Source organism: Pelophylax lessonae (assembly GCF_965119305.1).
Source record: "Pelophylax lessonae genome assembly, chromosome: 3".
Taxonomy (NCBI): Eukaryota; Metazoa; Chordata; class Amphibia; order Anura; family Ranidae; genus Pelophylax; species Pelophylax lessonae.
Window position 1 is genome coordinate 491,541,649 of NC_138770.1, and position 18,957 is coordinate 491,560,605.

At 45.8% G+C, this 18,957-nt stretch overlaps 1 protein-coding gene across 2 annotated transcripts in view; it reads right to left on the reverse strand.

Annotated features, from left to right (window-relative positions):
• RIOX1 (ribosomal oxygenase 1) overlaps positions 1 to 18,957 on the reverse strand; it is a 320,376-nt gene that overhangs the window by 84,483 nt on the left and 216,936 nt on the right. For both annotated transcript variants that reach the window (XR_014225073.1, XM_082251939.1), the window contains exon 10: positions 9,793 to 9,897. Coding sequence is in view for 1 of the 2 variants with exons in the window: in XM_082251939.1 (XP_082108065.1) it covers positions 9,793 to 9,897 (105 nt within the window). In the remaining variant the exon portion in view is untranslated. The remainder of the gene's footprint in view (positions 1 to 9,792; positions 9,898 to 18,957) is intronic.

The window sequence follows — 18,957 nt, forward strand, 5'->3', positions numbered from 1 at the left end:
GACAGACACAGCTCCTTATCTTCTTTGACCCTTGGGTTATGCTGCCCCATACAGGAGTAGGACACTGGGCGGAAAAGAACTGACTACACCTATAGGGCAGTCCTAGGGGGTATACTCCAACTTCCTATTATAGGACTTCAGTTTTGTAACAAGCAGTGTCAGAAGAATACATAATCCAACTCAACAGAGGGGTGGATGCTGTGTCCGTCAACAAACATCAGAGAAAAGGATTGTACAAAAATCCAGTTTTCTCTTTCGTTCATTTATGGACACAGCTCCATATCTTCTTTGACCCTTGGGACATCTCAAAGCAGTGTCAACATGAGGGGTGGGGAAAAAACACAGCAATAAACATACTTCCCCAAAAAGGCTAAACGTAGCCAACCAGGTAACACAGGAGCTCCACCAGAAACAACTGGAGCTCACCTGTCAAAAAAATGACACCCTCAAGAGGCTAAAGCCACTCCCAACAGCGGCCTGCAAAACCTTGCAGCCAAAAGCAGCATCCACAGATGCAAATACATCCACCTTGTAAAATTTTGTGAAAATGTGCACAGACGACCAAGTGGCCGCCTTGCAAACCTGGACCACCAATGCCTGATGACGGAAGGCTCAGGAGGCACAAAGGGCCCTCGTAGAATGTGCCTTAACTGGGAAAGGAGGAACCTGACCCTTAATGGAATAGGTCTGCACCACCGTCTGTCTGATCCACCTGGAAATGGTTGCAGCAGAAGGGTCCTGCACCTTACGAGAACCCTCCAAAAGGACAAACAAGGAATCCGATTTGTGAAACGGCTCAGTCGCTGCCAGGTACACCCTGATTGCCGGAACCACATCCAAGGAATGTAAGGCAATCTCTTTAGGATGCATAGGACACAAGGAAGGCAACACAATGTCTTCATTCAAGTGGAAACCAGAAACGACCTTAGGAAGAAACAACTGACAGGGACATAGCGCCACTTTGTGAACCACCAGGTAAGGTGACAGACAACACACCCACCTCTGACACCCTGCGTGCAGAAGTAATAGCCACCAAGAAGGCCACCTTCTGTGTCAAGTAAGCAGAGGGTGTTTTCAAAAGGCGATTTATGAAGACCCGACATTACCAGATTAAGGTCCCATGGAGGCAACAGAGACCTTACCGGGGGAGCCAAGTGGCGTACCCACTGAACAAAAGTGTGAACCAAAGAATTTGTGGCCAACAGGTGTTGGAAGAAAAAAGCCAAGACGGAAATCTGGCCCTTGATGGTGCCCAGGGCCAAACACTGATCTACACCTCTTTGGAAAAACTCCAAAAGACGAGACACCGAAAAGGAATCGACTTACACCAAGTAATATACGCCCTCCAGACTCTATGATAAATCTTCCTAGAAGTAGATTTTCTAGCTTTAAACAGCGTAGCAATTACCGATTCCAACAAACCTCTGTGCTTCAGCACCTGACTTTGAGTATTCAAGCCGTTAAAGCCAACGACCGTAAAGCGGGATGGAAGATCGGTCCCTGAGCCAAAAGATTTTCTCTGACAGGTAATCTCCAAGGGAAATCGGCGACCAGTCTTACTAGATCTGCATACCAAGACCGGCGAGACCAGTCTGGAGCCACCAGAATGAATGGAATCCCTTCTGTCTTGATTCTGCGCAGTAGCCTCAGCAGTTTTAATGGAGGAAAGGCAAACAGATGATACAGGCCCCAAGGGGCCACCAGAGCCTCTGTGGCATCGGCCAGCGGAACCCGAGACCTTGCCACAAACCTCTGAACCTTCCGGTTGAGACGAGAGTCCAACAGGTCCTCATCGGGAGTCCCCCACAGGAGACACAGTTGTTGAAACATCTCTGGACAAGGAGACCATTCTCCCTGAGCCAGCACCTGCCAACTGAGGTAGTCTGGTATGCCTATTTTCCACCCCTGGAATATGCACAGCAGAGAGGGCTGGAACAAACCTTTCTGCCCACCTTAGAATGCCAGCCACTTTTCTGGCCACTAGGGCACTTTTGGTGCCCCCTTGATTGACATATGCCACAACCGTGGCGCTGTCCGATTGAAGAGCCCGATCTCCAGGATATTGACAGGAAGACTGGACTCCTTCCGAGTCCAAACCCCCTGAGCCGGAACCGTGCCCAAGACATCTCCCCACCCGACAAGCTGGCATCCATGGTGACCACCTTCCAGCACAGGGGGAGAAAGGATTTCCCCTGTCGAAGTGCCGGGGAGTGGAGCCACCATATCAAGGACCCCCTCGCTCAACAGGATCAGATTGTCTAGAGACTGTGATTCTTGTTCCATTTGGCAAGATTCTCCTTTTGCAGAGGCCTGGTATGGAACTAAGCAAACGGAACTGCCTCAAAGGTGGATATCATCAAGCCCAGCACTTGCATGCAAGTCCTGAGAGATGACCGCCGATTGGATAAAAGGAGCCAAATCGCATCCTGCAACTTCTGGAGTTTTTTTCTCCAGGAGAAACACCCGGGCTGAGGCTGAATCCAGAGTCTGACCCAGGTAGTCCTGTTTGTTGGACGGAATCAGAGCAGATTTTTGAAAATTCAGTTTCTAGCCGAACTCTTGCAAAGTTCGCACAGTGATATCCAGATGGTCTTTTAAGGCAGTGGGAGATTCTGCTCACAGAAGGAGGTAGTCGAGGTACCCCGGTCCCGCAATCCCCCGCTTCCTTAGGATAGCTAACACTTTTGTGAACACCCGAGGAGCTGAGGCAAGACCAAAGGGTAACGCCACGAGTTAAAGGGGTGCTCGCCTACTGCAAAGCAAAGAAAACGCTGATGCCCGACATATGTTGGGATATGAAGGGCGTCCTTGATATCGTTAGAGGTCCGGAAATCTCCTTGATGAAGGGATGCCACTACCATGTGAATGGACTCCATCCGAAATTTCTGAACCCGCACAAATCAGTTCAAGGCCTTGAGATCCAGGATTGGACAGACCTTGCCTTCCTTTCTTGGAACAGTAAATAGGTTTGACTAAAACCCCTGAAAACATTCTGACTCTGGAACTGGTACAATGACTCTTTGTGAGAGCAAATCCTGTACCGACCCGAGAAGGCCTCACAGACGATCCGAAGAGAGACGCAAGTTGGCAGGAAAGAACCTTGCTGGAGACAAGGACCGAAACTTGATCTTGTAACCTGACCGAATCAACTCGTAGACCCATTTTTGTCTTGAATCAAGGAGGTCCACGGGTCTGGAAAGAAGCGAAGATGTGCACCCACCCCAGATACGGGTGAGGGCGCCCCTTCAGGCAGAAGTGGACTTGTTAGCGGGACCAGCGGAATCCGCTTTTGGCACATCAGACCAGGGTCGCTTGGAACCTCCTGCAAAGTTAAGGGCGGATTTTGATCCCCTGTCCTGTGATCTTGTGGGACGAAAGGGTCGAGGAGGACCACTCTTGCGACAAGGCTCTTTGCCCTTGGTAACCTGTGGAAGTAGAGTTACTCTTACCTCCCGTAAGACCTTTAATGATCTCTTACATGGAAGCTCCAAACAGGTGATCTTCTACAAAGGGGAGATCGGTCAGCACCTTTTTGGAAGCCTGGTCTGAAGACCAGCATTTCAGTCAAATCATGACTGAAGGGTCACTGCCATCACGGACACCCTGCAGGCTAAAAGGGCAGCTTCCAGAGAGGCATCACAGATATACTGCACGTCCTGTACTAACTGGCATACCAGTTCCCGAGAGCTCAGGAGGATGCTGACCCCCATCCAAATCCTGGTGCAGAAGCCCATTTGCCCATTCCGTTAAGGTCTGGGAGACTAAGGTTATGGCAAACACCGGCCTCAAAAATTGAACCAGCCACGGTTAAAAGGTATTGGACCAGAGTCCTCCACCAGTAGAAATGTGGCTTTATTTAACTTGGAAACCTGGGAAAGCAAAAAAGGAAGAGACCACTGTGGTACTCAGCAGAAGTGGCCCAAATCATTAAAAATAAAAAGCTAGCATTTTGTAAATAAAAAAAAACCCCAGAGCAATGAAGATAAGGAAATCTACAAGATTAGGCAGAAAGAGGCCAAGCAAGTTATAAGAACTTCTAAAGCGCAGGCAGAAGAAAAACTAGCTCAGTCTATGAAAAAGGGGGATAAGACATTCTTCAGATATATAAATGAAAAAAGGAAATTAAAACAAGGAATAACTAAATTAAAAACAAAGGACGGAAGGTATGTAGAAGAGAATAAAGGGCTAGCCGACTGCCTTAATGAATACTTCTGTTCAGTTTTTACAGAAGAAAAAGAAGGAGAAGGACCTCCACTTGAAAGGATGACTAATGAATCGTTTGATGCATGTGTCTTTACAGAGGAAGACGTTCTAAGATTGCTGTCTAAAGTGAAGACAAATAAGTCACAGGGTCCTGATGAGATACACCCAAAATTATTAAAAGAGCTTAGTGGTGAGCTGGCAAAACCATTAACAGATTTATTTAACCAATCATTAGTAACAGGAGTCGTCCAGGAAGATTGGAAATTGGCAAATGTCGTGCCCATTCACAAGAAAGGTAGTAGGGAGGAATCGAGCAACTATAGACCAGTGAGTCTGACATCAATAGTAGGCAAATTAATGGAAACCCTATTAAAGGATAGGATTGTGGAACATCTTAAATCCCATGGATTGCAAGATGAAAAACAACATGGTTTTACTTCAGGGAGATCATGTCAAACAAATCTTATAGATTTTTTTGACTGGGTGACTAAAATAATAGACGGTGGAGGTGCAGTAGACATTTCATATCTAGATTTTAGTAAGGCTTTTGACACTGTCCCACATAGAAGACTTATCAATAAACTGCAGTCATTGAGCATGGACTCCCATATTGTTGAGTGGATTAGGCAGTGGCTGAGTGACAGACAACAGAGGGTTGTAGTCAATGGAGAACATTCAGAACAAGGTCATGTTACCAGTGGGGTACCTCAGGGATCTGTACTGGGACCAATTTTGTTTAATATCTTCATAAGTGATATTGCAAAAGGCCTTGATGGTAAGGTTTGTCTTTTTGCTGATGACACAAAGATATGTAACAGGGTTGATGTTCCTGGAGGGAAACGCCAAATGGAAAAGGATTTAGGAAAACTAGAAGAATGGTCAGAACTCTGGCAACTGAAATTTAATGTGGATAAGTGCAAGATAATGCACCTGGGGCGTAAAAACCCAAGGGCAGAATATAGAATATTTGACACAGTCCTGACCTCAGTATCTGAGGAAAGGGATTTAGGAGTAATTATTTCAGAAGACTTAAAGGTGGGAAGACAATGTAATAGAGCAGCACGAAATGCCAGCAGAATGCTTGGATGTATAGGGAGAGGTATAAGCAGTAGAAAGAGAGAAGTGCTTATGCCGCTGTACAGAACACTGGTGAGACCTCGCTTGGAGTATTGTGCGCAGTACTGGAGGACATACAGTATCTCCGGAAGGATATAGATAATCTAGAGTTCAGAGAAGAGCTACTAAACTAGTACATGGATTGCAGGAAAAAACTTACCAGGAAAGGTTAAAGGACCTTAACATGTATAGCTTGGAAGAAAGAAGAGACAGAGGGGATATGATAGAAACTTTTAAATACATAAAGGGAATCAACTCGGTAAAGGAGGAGAGCATATTTAAAAGAAGAAAAACTACCACAAGAGGACACAGTTTTAAATTAGAGGGGCAAAGGTTTAAAAGTAATATGAGGAAGTATTACTTTACTGAGAGAGTAGTGGATGCATGGAATAACCTACCTGCAGAAGTGGTAGCTGCAAATACAGTGAAGGAGTTTAAGCATGCATGGGATAGGCATAAGGCTATCCTTCATATAAGATAGGGCCAGGGACTATTCATAGGATTCAGATATATTGGGCAGACTAGATGGGCCAAATGGTTCTTATCTGCCGACACATTCTATGTTTCTATGGAATCCACCTCCGGCAGAACTGTCAGTTTCTTTTCAAAGGACTCTTTAAAAGGATACCTCCTAGCGAAAAGCTTAGCTACCCGACCTTGCGTTCTGGGGAACCCCAATGACTAGTGACAATATTGGCAAAATAGGCGGGGAAAGGGGAATACCTTAGTTGTCTTGGCTGGCCTGGGGGTACCAAAATGTACTGGCGCAGCCAACGCAGCATTAGTTGTATTCTCCTCCTATTTTAAAGTTTCCCGCACTGATACAATCAGTGCATCCACTAGCGCCTTTTCATGCGCGGCTGTAGTGGAAGAGGAATCATCCTCACTATCAGAGCACCCAGGGTGCGTGGACGCAGACCCCGCGTCCACGGCGACCAAATCGACTTTAGAATCTGAGAAGACAGAGGATGCAGGTGAAGGTGGGGGGGGGGGTGCTTTTTTTGCTATTTTGAAGGGCCATATATGAACTTTGGACACCAGGGACTGCAGGGCCTCCAGGGTGGATGGAGACCCAGAGGGTCCCGCAGCTTCTGAGAGTGGGTCAGGTAGTGAAACGTGCTCCAGGAGCTCCTTGGTTAACCTGGGGACTGCCAGCAAATGTAGAAAAAAAAAAATCGCTGTGAAAATTCCCCCACCGCTTCACCAGTGGCACCATAGGTCCCAGCGTGCCAAAACACACTGCTATAGCAAAAAGAGGGAGCTTGTACACCCACAAGGAACTCACCACCACTGACTCCGGAGGGACACAGAGCGCCAACCTGCATGCTGTGTGACGATCAGAGAGGAAGAGGAAATGCAGTCATTGACACTATAGGCCCACCGCCGATTAACCGCTCCACGGACTACAAGAAAATGGCCTTGCATTGAAAACAATGGGAAACTACCAAACATGGCCACTGAGCTACACAAACATGGCCGTCGATACTGAGGGCAGCCATCCAAAGCAACATGGCGGCGCCTATGCGACTCCCGGGACCCCCAGGTACATTTTGTCTGCAAGAGGGGGCCATGGCAGGAACCCCCAATCAGAACCATTCCCCCAGAAATTTGCGAACTTAGCAGCCAGCGGCGCGCTCCCTCCTCCCCTCACCGCTTGACACCCCATTGCATGTATATAGCATGGCCACCCGGGTGGGGGGGGGGGGGGAGATGACTGAGGGGGGCTAGGTGAGGTATTTTGCAGAGGGAGCCCAATAGTGAGGGGGGCGCTATTTTGCAAAGGAAGGACACAGGGGGGACACTACTCGCCGGCCAGCCCCTGTCCAGTAGGGCTATGTCGCGGCCGACCTAGAGCAGAACTGCGGTCGGGTCGTGCTCACTGGCTGGACTGGGAAGACTGTAAGGATCTAGGATATCCAGTGCATCGCCCAGTCCAGCAGTTGATTGTAGTTCTTACTGGAACAGACTTGATTGCAGTTCACGCAGGAACAGAAAAATAATAAATTAAAAAAATTCAGTTTAAAAGGCAAAAATGCTAGGACCACTAAAACAATCTGAAAGAAACTGATGCTCAGAACCAGATTTCTGCACAGCAAACACAGACCTTGCACAGCTAGCCTTTTAACCACTTGAGTACCAGCCTCTACTACCTTTTCAGTACCAGAATATTTCTGTTTTCAGCGCAGTGGTACTTTTTATTAAATTCTTTATTAAGAGTGACAGTATGAAAAGTATTCCATAATTCAGTCACTAAACTAATACTGGTTCTATTATAACAACAATAATAATATATTACAGTGAATAGCTAACATCATGAAAAGTAGCAATAGGAGTCATTACTGCCATAGTCAAATCTACTGAAAGTTTGCCCACAGCATGAATGCATTCAATAAATCTGGCAAAAAGTTGTGAAAGCCATAAAGCAGGGAAGACACAAGCTGCTAGCGTGGGGAAACTAAGCACCCTGTCAAAAAATGAGTTTTTTTTTTTTTTACAAAGAAACAGAGAAAGAGGTAAAGTAGAAGAATGTCATACTCTGTCTGAAACAATTTCATCACGCAACACTGTACCTAAATTAATTTTCTATCATTTTTGAGACGGTTAGAGCTTTATTTTGGTGGTAATTTAACAACCACAAATTTGAAAAAAGAAAACAAATGGTTTCCCATACTCTGTTAAAGCATAAATGCCAGGACAGTGTGAACACCCCCAAAACGACCCAAATTTGGAAAGTAGGCACCACAGGGTGATCTCATTTATTGTCAAAGTATATTTGGAAATGAAGAAACATGCTGACATTGAACTGGTTATGTCATGGAGCTCGGTAATGGTACACAAGACAGGTCATACACAGAGGGAGGTGGTGGTGAAGGTGTTACAATACAGGTCATATAGAGGGGGGATGCACAGGTGGGAGTTAAGGTGCAGTATAAGGGAGGTGAAGGGTTATTATATAGCTCAGTATGGATACCATAATATTAGATGTATGTTGGCTGGCTCAGTAGATATTTAAAAAAAAAAAACAAAGAGCTGGATACATTCTTAAATGCAAAAAAACATAACATTTATAAATAATAACACCTCCTGTGGTGCAAGTTGTACAATGCTTTATCAGGTTTTTTTTTTTTTGCTTTCCCCGCGATCAACTGTGCGCACAGGATTCTGTATATGGAAATTTTCAATTTCATTTTTTTGTATTGGTTGAACTAGATGGACTGGTGTATTTTTTTTTTTTCAACCTATGTAAGTACTTACAGGAGAGGAGGTTAAAGGAATAAAATAAAAATGTACTTAAGGCTGCATTCACACCTGGGCATTTTGAATCGCAGACAGAACCGATATCAAAACGCTGTGGTAAAATGACAAATTGCACAACGCAAATTTCAGATGACATAAATATAAATGGCACCTAAAAATGTGGTGTGGTTCTGCCGCAATAAATCGCGCTACAATTGCACCAAACTGTATTGCATGAAGCTTGTCATCCAAAAGTAGCTCCTGAATTTTTTTTGGGCGACAAGCTTCATGCAATGCAGTTTGCCACCATTGCGAGATTTCTCTTGCAACGTGTTTTTAGGTGCCATTAATTCTGCCCGCGATTTAAATCTCCCAGGTGTAAATGCAGCCTAAATCTGCTGTTGCCAAAAATTGTACAGTGATCTGGAACAAATGGATGTCTCATTCATTAGGTCCTCTTTCATCTCCTTTTTACATTGTGCGAGAAAGGAGAAGGCTGTTATTGGTCTAAGAGTCATATGGTACACCTGCACGGCGCCATTGAACCAACCAAGGATGGCTTGATTCACAAGCAGGCCGGTTCACTCTCTTGCGAGTGCGGCGATCGCATGCAATTCGGAGCGCACTGCTCCTTCATTACATGCTATCGGATGTGCAGATGCGAATTCAGCCATACACTTTGTATGGCTGAAATTCGCACTGCACCCGCACAAAAGACGCACAGGACCCTTTTTTCCAGCCGCATCAGGATCGGATCGCACAGTGGTTCACACTTGTGCGATCCGATCCTGTGCGAACTCTGTCAGATCGCACTGCGATATGCGATCAAACTGGGGGTGTTGTTAACATTTAATTGACACCCCCTACGTATCGCATATGGCAGTGTGAACTGCCAGATGTGCGTTTGCGATGCGGGAACAGGCTGCGAATTCGCAGCCTTCCCGCATCGCACAAGTGTGAACCGGGACTAACCGATAAACTGGCCAACCAAAGGTTTTTCTTGCAGTGGTGTTTATAAACAATAATGCAATAATTAGGGCCCGCCACTTTGTTGTTTTTAGAGACCCACAGTGACAACCAAGTGGCTAAATAACTATTTCTATTTTCCCATGTGAAGAGATTTGTCTAAAGGCATCTGGGAAATAAGTAATCAAATTACTGTTTATCTGCTGAAGAAAGTATTCGGTAAATTATAAATAAACTCATACAGTGAGTAAGTGACCCAATCTTGCTTACCAAGTCTGCATTTTGTACGCCCATGTACTCAGAATAGTCTAGAGGAAGCCCCTTCCGAAATTCAACATCTTCCTCTGCTGCAATCTGCAGGGATGCTGGCAAGAGCTAAAGGTAAGCAAAAGTAAAATTAGTTTGTAAAAGAGAGGATTACCTATATCTATATGTAACGCCCCTTTTTAAGTAACTGTATGAACAGACATGGCAACTGGCTACTTTAGCTACATGACTATATATAAAATTATATCTTGATAAAGCTTTGAGTTCCCTTAAGGGCCAGTTCACACCAGAACACAGTGCGGGAAAGGCGTATTTCATGCATGTTTCCAATACTATTTCCAAACGCACTACCTTTGTGATTTGCTGCAAGTGTCAATACAGTGTCATGGCACCCCAAATGCATTGCATTTGCCAACACCAGACCGCATGGTACTGCAGGATTGTGCAATTTGGTATGGAGTGTTTTTTTAAAAGTAGTGCATGCACTACTTTCTGTGTGGTCTGATGGGATTTGCAGCCCATTCAAATGAATGTGTTGACAAATCGCACTGCATGAGAACGCAGATCACGTTCCTCTTGATTTATTTTGCATAAAGGAACAGATCCTTTTCTAACCTTTTAGCTGAGGCAAACAGAGCACAGGGTTCACACCACAAATGATTTTCAAAGGATTATTTGCACATATTTTAATAGGAAGCCAGGCTGTAAACATGGGCAAAATGCCATCATGTCAGATGGGTCTGCATTGTATATACACTGTAAATATATATATATCTAGTTATATCTATTTATATCTATCTATCTATCTATCTATCTATCTATATATATATATATATATATATATATATATATATATAGCCCAGTCAATTGTGTCAATGCTGAGAAATACAGGCAGGACACTTATCCACCATGCCATACCATCAGAAATTATTCTGCAGCAGGACAATGACCCCAAACATACAAAGTAAATAAAGTGGTTGTAAACCCCATTCATGAAACTTGATCTACGCAGATATATCTGTAGTGTTTCCTTTTTTTTTCCCAGGTAATTTTTTTTTAAACATTTTTGTCAACACAAAAAAGTATGCAAAAACGTAAAAAAAATTTGAAGGAATCATCTTCTCATAACCATTGCATTAGAATTAACGCCCAAGAAAATCACACTACATATGGACTGACTCATACCTCACAATGTACCTTTCGAAAACCTAGTTAGCAGTAACATTACATAATGTCTACTCCAACCGTAGAATAGGATTCTCACTTTACAGTAGAGTAATTGCAACCTTGGAACTTTAACCAATAGCCTCTTCCATCTGGCCCGCTTTTAGCCACAACTTCTGTTTCCAGAGATCGGATGTGCGTACCTAATTATTATCATAGTCACTAGAAAGGATATCAGAGGGAGTAATTAGAGTGCACCCACGAGGACTAAACTTTTTGGGGTTACCCCTATGTTTGTACGTTCATTTTTCTCTCTGTAATGTAAAGTTAAGTATTTCATACCATCATATATTGGGGGTGTAGGGGAAAATGGGATTTTTGTCTTACCGTAAAATCCATTTCTCTGATGTTCATTGACAGACACAGCTCCTGATCGTCTTAATAATTGGGTTAAACTGCCCCCTACAGGACTAGGACACTAGGCATAAAAAAAAGCTTGACTACGCCTAGGGGCAGTTGCAGGGGGTATACTCCCACTCTCAGCTATAGGCACTCAGTTTTGTTACAAGCAGTGTCAGAAGAAATCCAACTCCACAGAGGGGTGGGTGCTGTGTCCATCAATGAGCATCAGAAAAATGGATTTTACGGTAAGAAAAAAATGTATTTTTGACTTACCGTAAAATCTTTCGCTCTGAGGTTCACTGACGGGCACAGCTCCATGTCTTCTTAGACCCTTGGGCTTATGCTGCTCTCTCTTCAGGAGTAGGACTAGGCATAAACAATTTTGGCTACGCCCCTGAGGCAGTCCCAGGGGGATATACCCTCACTTCCTGCTATAGGACTTCAGTTTATAACAAGCAGTGTCAGAAGAATACACAACTCAACCCAACAGAGGGGTGGGTGCTGTGTCCATCAGTGAACCTCAGCGAAAAGGATTTTACGGTAAGACAAAAATCAATTTTTCTCTTTCGTTCACTGACGGACACAGCTCCATTTCTTCTTAGACCCTTGGGTTGTCCCAAAGCAGTGTCAATATGAGGGATGGGAAAAAAACAGCAACACATATTCCCAACAAGGGCTAAACATAGCCAACCAGGTAAAACAGTAGCTCAACCAGGAACAACTGGAGCTCACCACCAGGAAAAAATACACCTTCAAGAGGCTGGAGCCTCTGCAACCGCAGCCTACAAAAGAGCTCTCAAAAGACCTACAATTAAGAATTGTTGACTTGCATAAACCTGGAAAGGGTTATAAAAGTATCTCCAAAAGCCTTGCTGTTCATCAGTCCATTGTAAGACAAATTGTCTATAAATGGAGAAAGTTCAGCACTGCTGCTACTCTCCCTAGGAGTGGCCGTCCTGTAAAGATGACTGCAAGAGCACAGCGCAGACTGCTCAATGAGGTGAAGAAGAATCCTAGGGTGTCAGCTAAAGACTTACAAAAGTCACTGGCAAATGCTAACAAATGCTTACATCCCTGTCAGCGAATCTACAATACGTACCATACCACAGAGGAAGCCACTGCTGTCCAAACAAAACATTGCTGCACATTTACAGTTTGCACAAGAGCACCTGGATGTTCCACAGCAGTACTGGCAAAATATTCTGTGGACAGATGAAACCAAAGTTGAGTTGTTTGGAAGAAACACACAACACTATGTGTGGCGAAAAAGAGGCACAGCACACCAACATCAAAACCTCATCCCAACTGTGAAGTATGGTGGTGGGGGCATCATGGTTTGGGGCTGCTTTGCTGCGTCAGGGCTTGGACGGATTGCTATCATTGAAGGAAAAATGAATTCCCAAGTTTATCAAGACATTTTGCAGGAGAACTTAAGGCCATCTGTCTACCAGCTGAAACTCAACAGAAGAAGGGTGTTGCAACAGGACAATGACCGAAAGCATAGAAGTAAATCAACAACAGAATGGCTTAAACAGAAGAAAATACACCTTCTGAAGTGGCCCAGTCAGAGTCCTGACCTCAACCTGATTGAGATGCTGTGGCATGACCTCAAGAAAGCGATTCACACCAGACATCCCAAAAATATTGCTGAACTGAAACAGTTCTGTAAAGAGGAATGGTCAAGAATTACTCCTGACTGTTGTGCACATCTGATCTGCAACTACAGGAAACGTTTGGTTGAAGTTATTGCTGCCAAAGGAGGTTATTAAATCCAAGAGTTCACATACTTTTTCCACCTGCACTGTGAATGTTTACATGGTGTGTTCAATAAAAACATGGCAACATTTCATTCTTTGTGTGTTATTAGTTTAAGCAGACTGTAAGAGCCGGTTCACACTGAGGCGATCCGACTTGCCGGGGCGACCTGTGAAGTCACGGTGCACAGCGCGCACCGCGACCTCGGAGCGACATGCACGGACTTCATATCATTGAAGTCAATGCAGGTCGCTCCAAAGTAGTACAGGACCCTTTTTCTAAGTCGGAGCGACTTGTGTCGCTCCTATTAAAACGGGTCCTGTGCTAATCTATGGCAGGCGACCCACGGAGACTTGTCAGGCGACTTAGTCGCCCCAGTGTGAACCGGCTCTGATTGTCTATTATTGTGACTTAGATGATGATCAGATAACATTTTATGACCAATTTGTGCAGAAATCCATATCATTCCAAAGGGTTCACATACTTTTTGTGTATATATGCCACAGCCGTAGCATTGTCCGATTGTATCCTCACCGGGCATCCCTGCAGATTATCTGTCCACTGGGACAAAGCTTGATCGTCTGAATATCCAGGATGTTGATCAGCAGACAGGACTCCTCTCGAGTCCAAACACCTTGAGCCAAGTATACTCCCAAGACACCTCCCCACCGGACAGACTGGCATCTGTGGAAATCGCTGTCCAATACAGGGAAAGAAAGGACTTCCCCAGGCGACGCGCCGGAGAGTGGAACCACCATATCACAGACCCACTCCTAACCCGGCTCAACAGGATCAGATCGTCCAGCGACTGTGGATCCTTGTTCCATTTGGCAAGAATCTCTCTTTGCAGAGGTCTGGTATGGAACTGAGCAAACGGAACTGCCTCGAAGTTGGAGACCATCAGACCCTGCACTTGCATGCAAGTCCTGAGTGACGACCGACGGTTGAACAGGAGCCAAATCGCATTCTGCAACTTCAGTAGTTTCACCTTTGGAAGAAACACCCAGGCCGAGGCTGAATCCAACGTCAGACCCAAGTAGTCCAGTTTGGTGGAAGGAGTCAGAGCCAATTTCTGAAAATTCAACGTCCATCCGAACTCTTGTAGAGTTTGCACAGTAATCTCCAGATCAACTTCTAGAGCCGCTGAAGCGAGACCAAAGGGTAACACCACGAATTGATAGTGCTCCTCGCCTACGGCAAAGCGAAGAAAACGCTGGTGCCCAACATATATTGGAATATGAAGGTAAGTGTCCTTGATATCGATAGAGGCCAAAAGATCCCCTTGATGAAGCATTGCTATTACCGTGAAAATGGACTCCATCCGAAATTTCTGAACCCGCACAAAGTGGTACAGAGCCTTGAGGTCCAAGAACGGGTAGACCTTGCCTTCCTTCCTGGGAACGGTAAACAGATTTTAATAAAAGCCTTGAAAACATTCCGACTCTGGAACTGGCACAATGGCTCCTTGTGCCAACAGGTCCTGCACTGCCCCATAGAGGCCCTGCAGCCGATCGGGAGACAGGCGTACGTTGGAAGGAAAGAACCTTGCCGGAGGCAAGGACCAAAACATGATCTTGTGACCGAACCAATTTGTGGACCCATTTGTCCTGGACGAGCAGGGTCCACGGGTCCGGAAAGAAACAAAGACATCCCCTACCTCTGATACGGGTAAGGAAGGCTTGTCTGCGGAACTAACAGGGCCCGCTTTTGACTTACCATTCCAGGGTCTCATGGAGCCTCCTGCGAAAGTACGGGTGGATCTTGAACCCTTTTCCTGTGATCCAGACAGACGAAAGGGCCGCTTGTGAGCCGAGAAAAAAAGGACTACGTTTACGACAAGGTTCCTTGCCATTAGCAACCTGCGGAAGTAAAGTACTCTTACCTCCCCGTAAGGCCCCAAATGATCTCCTCCATAGAGGCACCGAACAAACGGTCACCTACAAAAGGTAGATCAGTCAGCACCTTTTTAGAAGCTTGGTTGGCCGACCAGTACTTCAACCAAATTATGGGTTGAAGGATCACCGCCGTCATAGATACTCTGCCAGCCAAAGGGGCCGCAGCCAAAGATGCATCACAAATGTACTGTAGCCCCTGAATCAACTGTTCTGCCAGCTCCGCCAGCTCAGGAGGATTTTGATCCCCTTCCAGATCCTGGCGAAAACATTTTTCTTATTCCCTTAAGGTCTAGGATACCAAGGTGATCGCAAACACCAGCCTCAAAATTGAACGGTGAAAAGGTATCGAACCAGAGCCTCAGCTCGCTTGTCCACAGGATCCTTAAAGGATGGAGAATCCTCCACCGGTATAAGTGTGGCCTTATCTAACCTAAAAACCAGAGAGTCCACCGACGGTGGAACCCTCAGCTTCTTCAGGAGAGACTCATCAAAGAGATATCTCCTAGAGAAACGCTTAGGTATTCCAACCATCTATTTCGGGGATCACCACTGACTAGCAACAATCTCATCAAAATAGGCAGGAAAAGGGAACACCTTAGTCACCTTGGAAGATCTGCGGGTGCCAAACTGCACTGGAGTCCTCCAACTTTAAAGTTTTCTGCACTGACACAATCAGTGCCTCCACCAGTGCCTTTTCATGTGCGGCTGCAGTGGATGCAGATCCAGTGGGTTAACTCGCGTCCGTAGCAGCCAAATCCACCTCAGACTTTGAGGCAGAGGATACAGGTGAAGGCGGGGGGCGCTTCTTGCTAGGCTTCCTTTGCAGGGCCATATCAACCGTTGATAGATGTGACTGCAGGGCCGCAGTCATGGCCGCCAAGGCCGACTGAAACCCAGAGGGTCCCGCAGCTTCAAAGAGTGGTTAGGTGGTGATATCCATGACACGTTCCAGGGACTCCATGGATAAATAAGAGCCGCACTGTGCACAAAAGAAGAAAAAAAAACGCTGAGGTACCACAAGGATCAGCGCACCTGCAGCACTGTTTATAGCTGAGGAAGGACTGTATACCCCACAGGGACTCACCACCATACACCCAGAGCTGGATCTAGAGCGCCAAACAGCCTGCCACGATGTGATCAGAAAAGAAAAGGAAGCCCTGAACTTGTCACTAAAGGCCTCTGCCACACGTCACCGCAGTGGACTTTTTAGAAAATGGCCGACGCATAGCCTGCAATGGGAAACTTCAAAAACATGGCTGCTGGGCTACACATAAAAGGCCGCCGAGGCTGACTACAGCCATCCACGGCAAAACGGTGGCCCCACTCGGGACCCGGGACCCCAGGAAATTTGTAGTCCACCAGGGGGAAGCCCCCCAGGGACCCCCCCTGGACAGCAATAAATTCAGGCACCCCTAAAAGAAGCCGCCAGCGGCACACTCCCACCACCCTCCAGCGCAAGCACCTAACACCCCCACCCAGAAACACCCGTGCACACCAAAGGGGACTAAGGGAGAGGGATGGGGCAGGTTGAATTAAGCGGGCATCACTTGAGGCAGTCCACCGTGCCATCTTTGGATGGGGGTACTGCGGTCAGATGAACGCTGCGACTCTGGTCGTGACCGTTGTCGTGACCAGGGCTATGCGACCTTGCGAGGTGTTTCATTCCCTGGCAAGCCCCCTGCCCAGTGGGGCTATGTCGCGGCCAACTTAGGGTGGAGCTAAAAGTTGGGTCACGTTCCCAGGCATGACTGGGAAGGCCGTAAGGATCTATGATATCCAGTGCGTCGCTCAGTCTGGCTGTTGATTCTAGTTCACACAGGAACAGAATTGACTGTAGTACACACAGGAACAGAAAATAACAAAAAGGAAAAGAAAAAATTCCACTTGAAGAAGAAAAAATGCCAGGAACGCAGATCACAGCAGGGAGCCAGGTCCTTACTCCTGACTAGGCAGAAAAAAACTGAAATCCTATAGCAGGAAGTGATTTTATACCCCCTGGAGCTGCCTCAGGGGTGTAGCCAAATTGTTTCTGCCTATTCCTACTTCTGAAGAGAGTAGCATAAGCCCAAGGGTCTAAGAAGACATGGAGCTGTGTCCGTCAGTGAATGATAGAGAAATCCCATTTTCTCTATCGTTCATTGATGGACACAGCTCCTGATCTTCCTAACCATTGGGATGTCCCAAAGCAGTGTTAAACATGAGGGGTGGGAACTGCAGAAATAAATTCCCCAAGGCTAAACCATAGCCAACCAGGTAACATGGGGCTCAACCCAGAACAACTGGAGCTCACCAAAAAAAAAAAAAACAATACACCCTCAAAGAGGACCAGGTCCTCTAAACAGCAGCCTGCGAAACCTTGCGGCCAAAAGAAGCTTCTGCAGATGCCAACACATCTACTTTATAAAATTTTGTAAAGGTGTGTAAAGACGACCAGATAGCCGCCTTGCAAACCTGCATCACTGATGTCTGGAACCTGATGACGGAAGGCCCAGGAGGCACACCTAGTAGAGTGCGCCGTAGCAGGGTGAGGAGGAACCTGACCACCATTACTTGAATAGGCTTGAAACACTGTCTGCCTGATCCATCTGGAAATGGTTGCAGCAGAAGCGGACAACCCCTTCCGAGGTTAGTCCGTGAGCACAAATAGTGAGTCTGACTTCCTAAAAGACTCCGTAGCTGCCAGGTACACCCTAATTGCCCGAACCACATCCAAGGAATGCAAGGCAATTTCCTTAGGATGTTTTGGCCAGGGACACAGGGAAGGCAACACAATGTCTTCATTCAAATGAAAATCAGAGGCAACCTTTGGAAGGAACGACAGAGTGCAGAAGAAACACCTCATCTCTGTGAACCTCCAAGTAAGGTGAACGACAAGACAATGCCGTCCGCTCAGACACCCTGCACGCAAAAGTGAGTGTCACCAAAAACGCCACCTTCTGGGATAACATCCCAAACAGGCCTGGACTGGGACAAAAAAATAGGCCCAGGCATTTTAGACTGAGCAGATCAGGGGGGCTTTGCAGGGGCAGTTGGTGATGGAATTTGAGGTTTCTAGATGTGTGGATTCCATTACAGTACCTTTTTTAGTTTAATCTGACAATTTAGATCAGAGCTGCCTAATGATCCTGTTTTTTGTCTAACTTTAACTTCAGTTTTCAAATGTTTTCAAGAAATTGAGAGTGCCAGATACTTTTATAAAAAAAAACTGTCAACTTCACTGGGAAAAGGAATCTTTATAAAATAAATGCTTTAAACAATGAGTTTTGCACCTTCACACCACAGATCAGCCCCAATTCCTGCACCTTCACACCTCAGACCAGCACCAATTATTGAACCTTCACACCTCAGATCACCCCAATTCCTGCACCTTCACACCTCAGATCAACCCAATTCCTGCACATTCACACCTCAGATCAGCCCCAATTCCTGCAACTTCACACCTCAGATCAGCCCCAATTCATGCACCGTCAAACCTCAGATCAGCCCCAGTTCCTGCACCATCATACCTGAGATCCCCCCAATTCCTGCACCTTTACACCTCAGATCACCCCAATTCCTGCATCTTCACACCTCAGATCAGCTCCAACTCCTGAACCTTCAGAACACACAAAAAGCAATGCAGCTAGCCACTCAGAGGTGTCAAAAACAGTAGGAATCAGCAGATTTCTGTCCCTGCCATTTGCATTGTGCCTATACGCATGTGCAAATGTAGCCTTAGAACAGGGTTTGGGACATACTACTTTAGAAGAAAAAAAAGTTACCAAACCCTGTTAAAAAAAGTGCAGTTCCCTTTTAAAATTTCCAAAGTAGTGGTTACAAAGCCAACTATAAAGCATGACTTACAAATCCAGATACAATGGAGTGCTTACAAAGCCAGTTATTAAGCAAAACTCCTTTATAACTGGCTCTGCGAGTAATGCTTAGTAAATGGCTTTGTGAATACTGAAAAGCC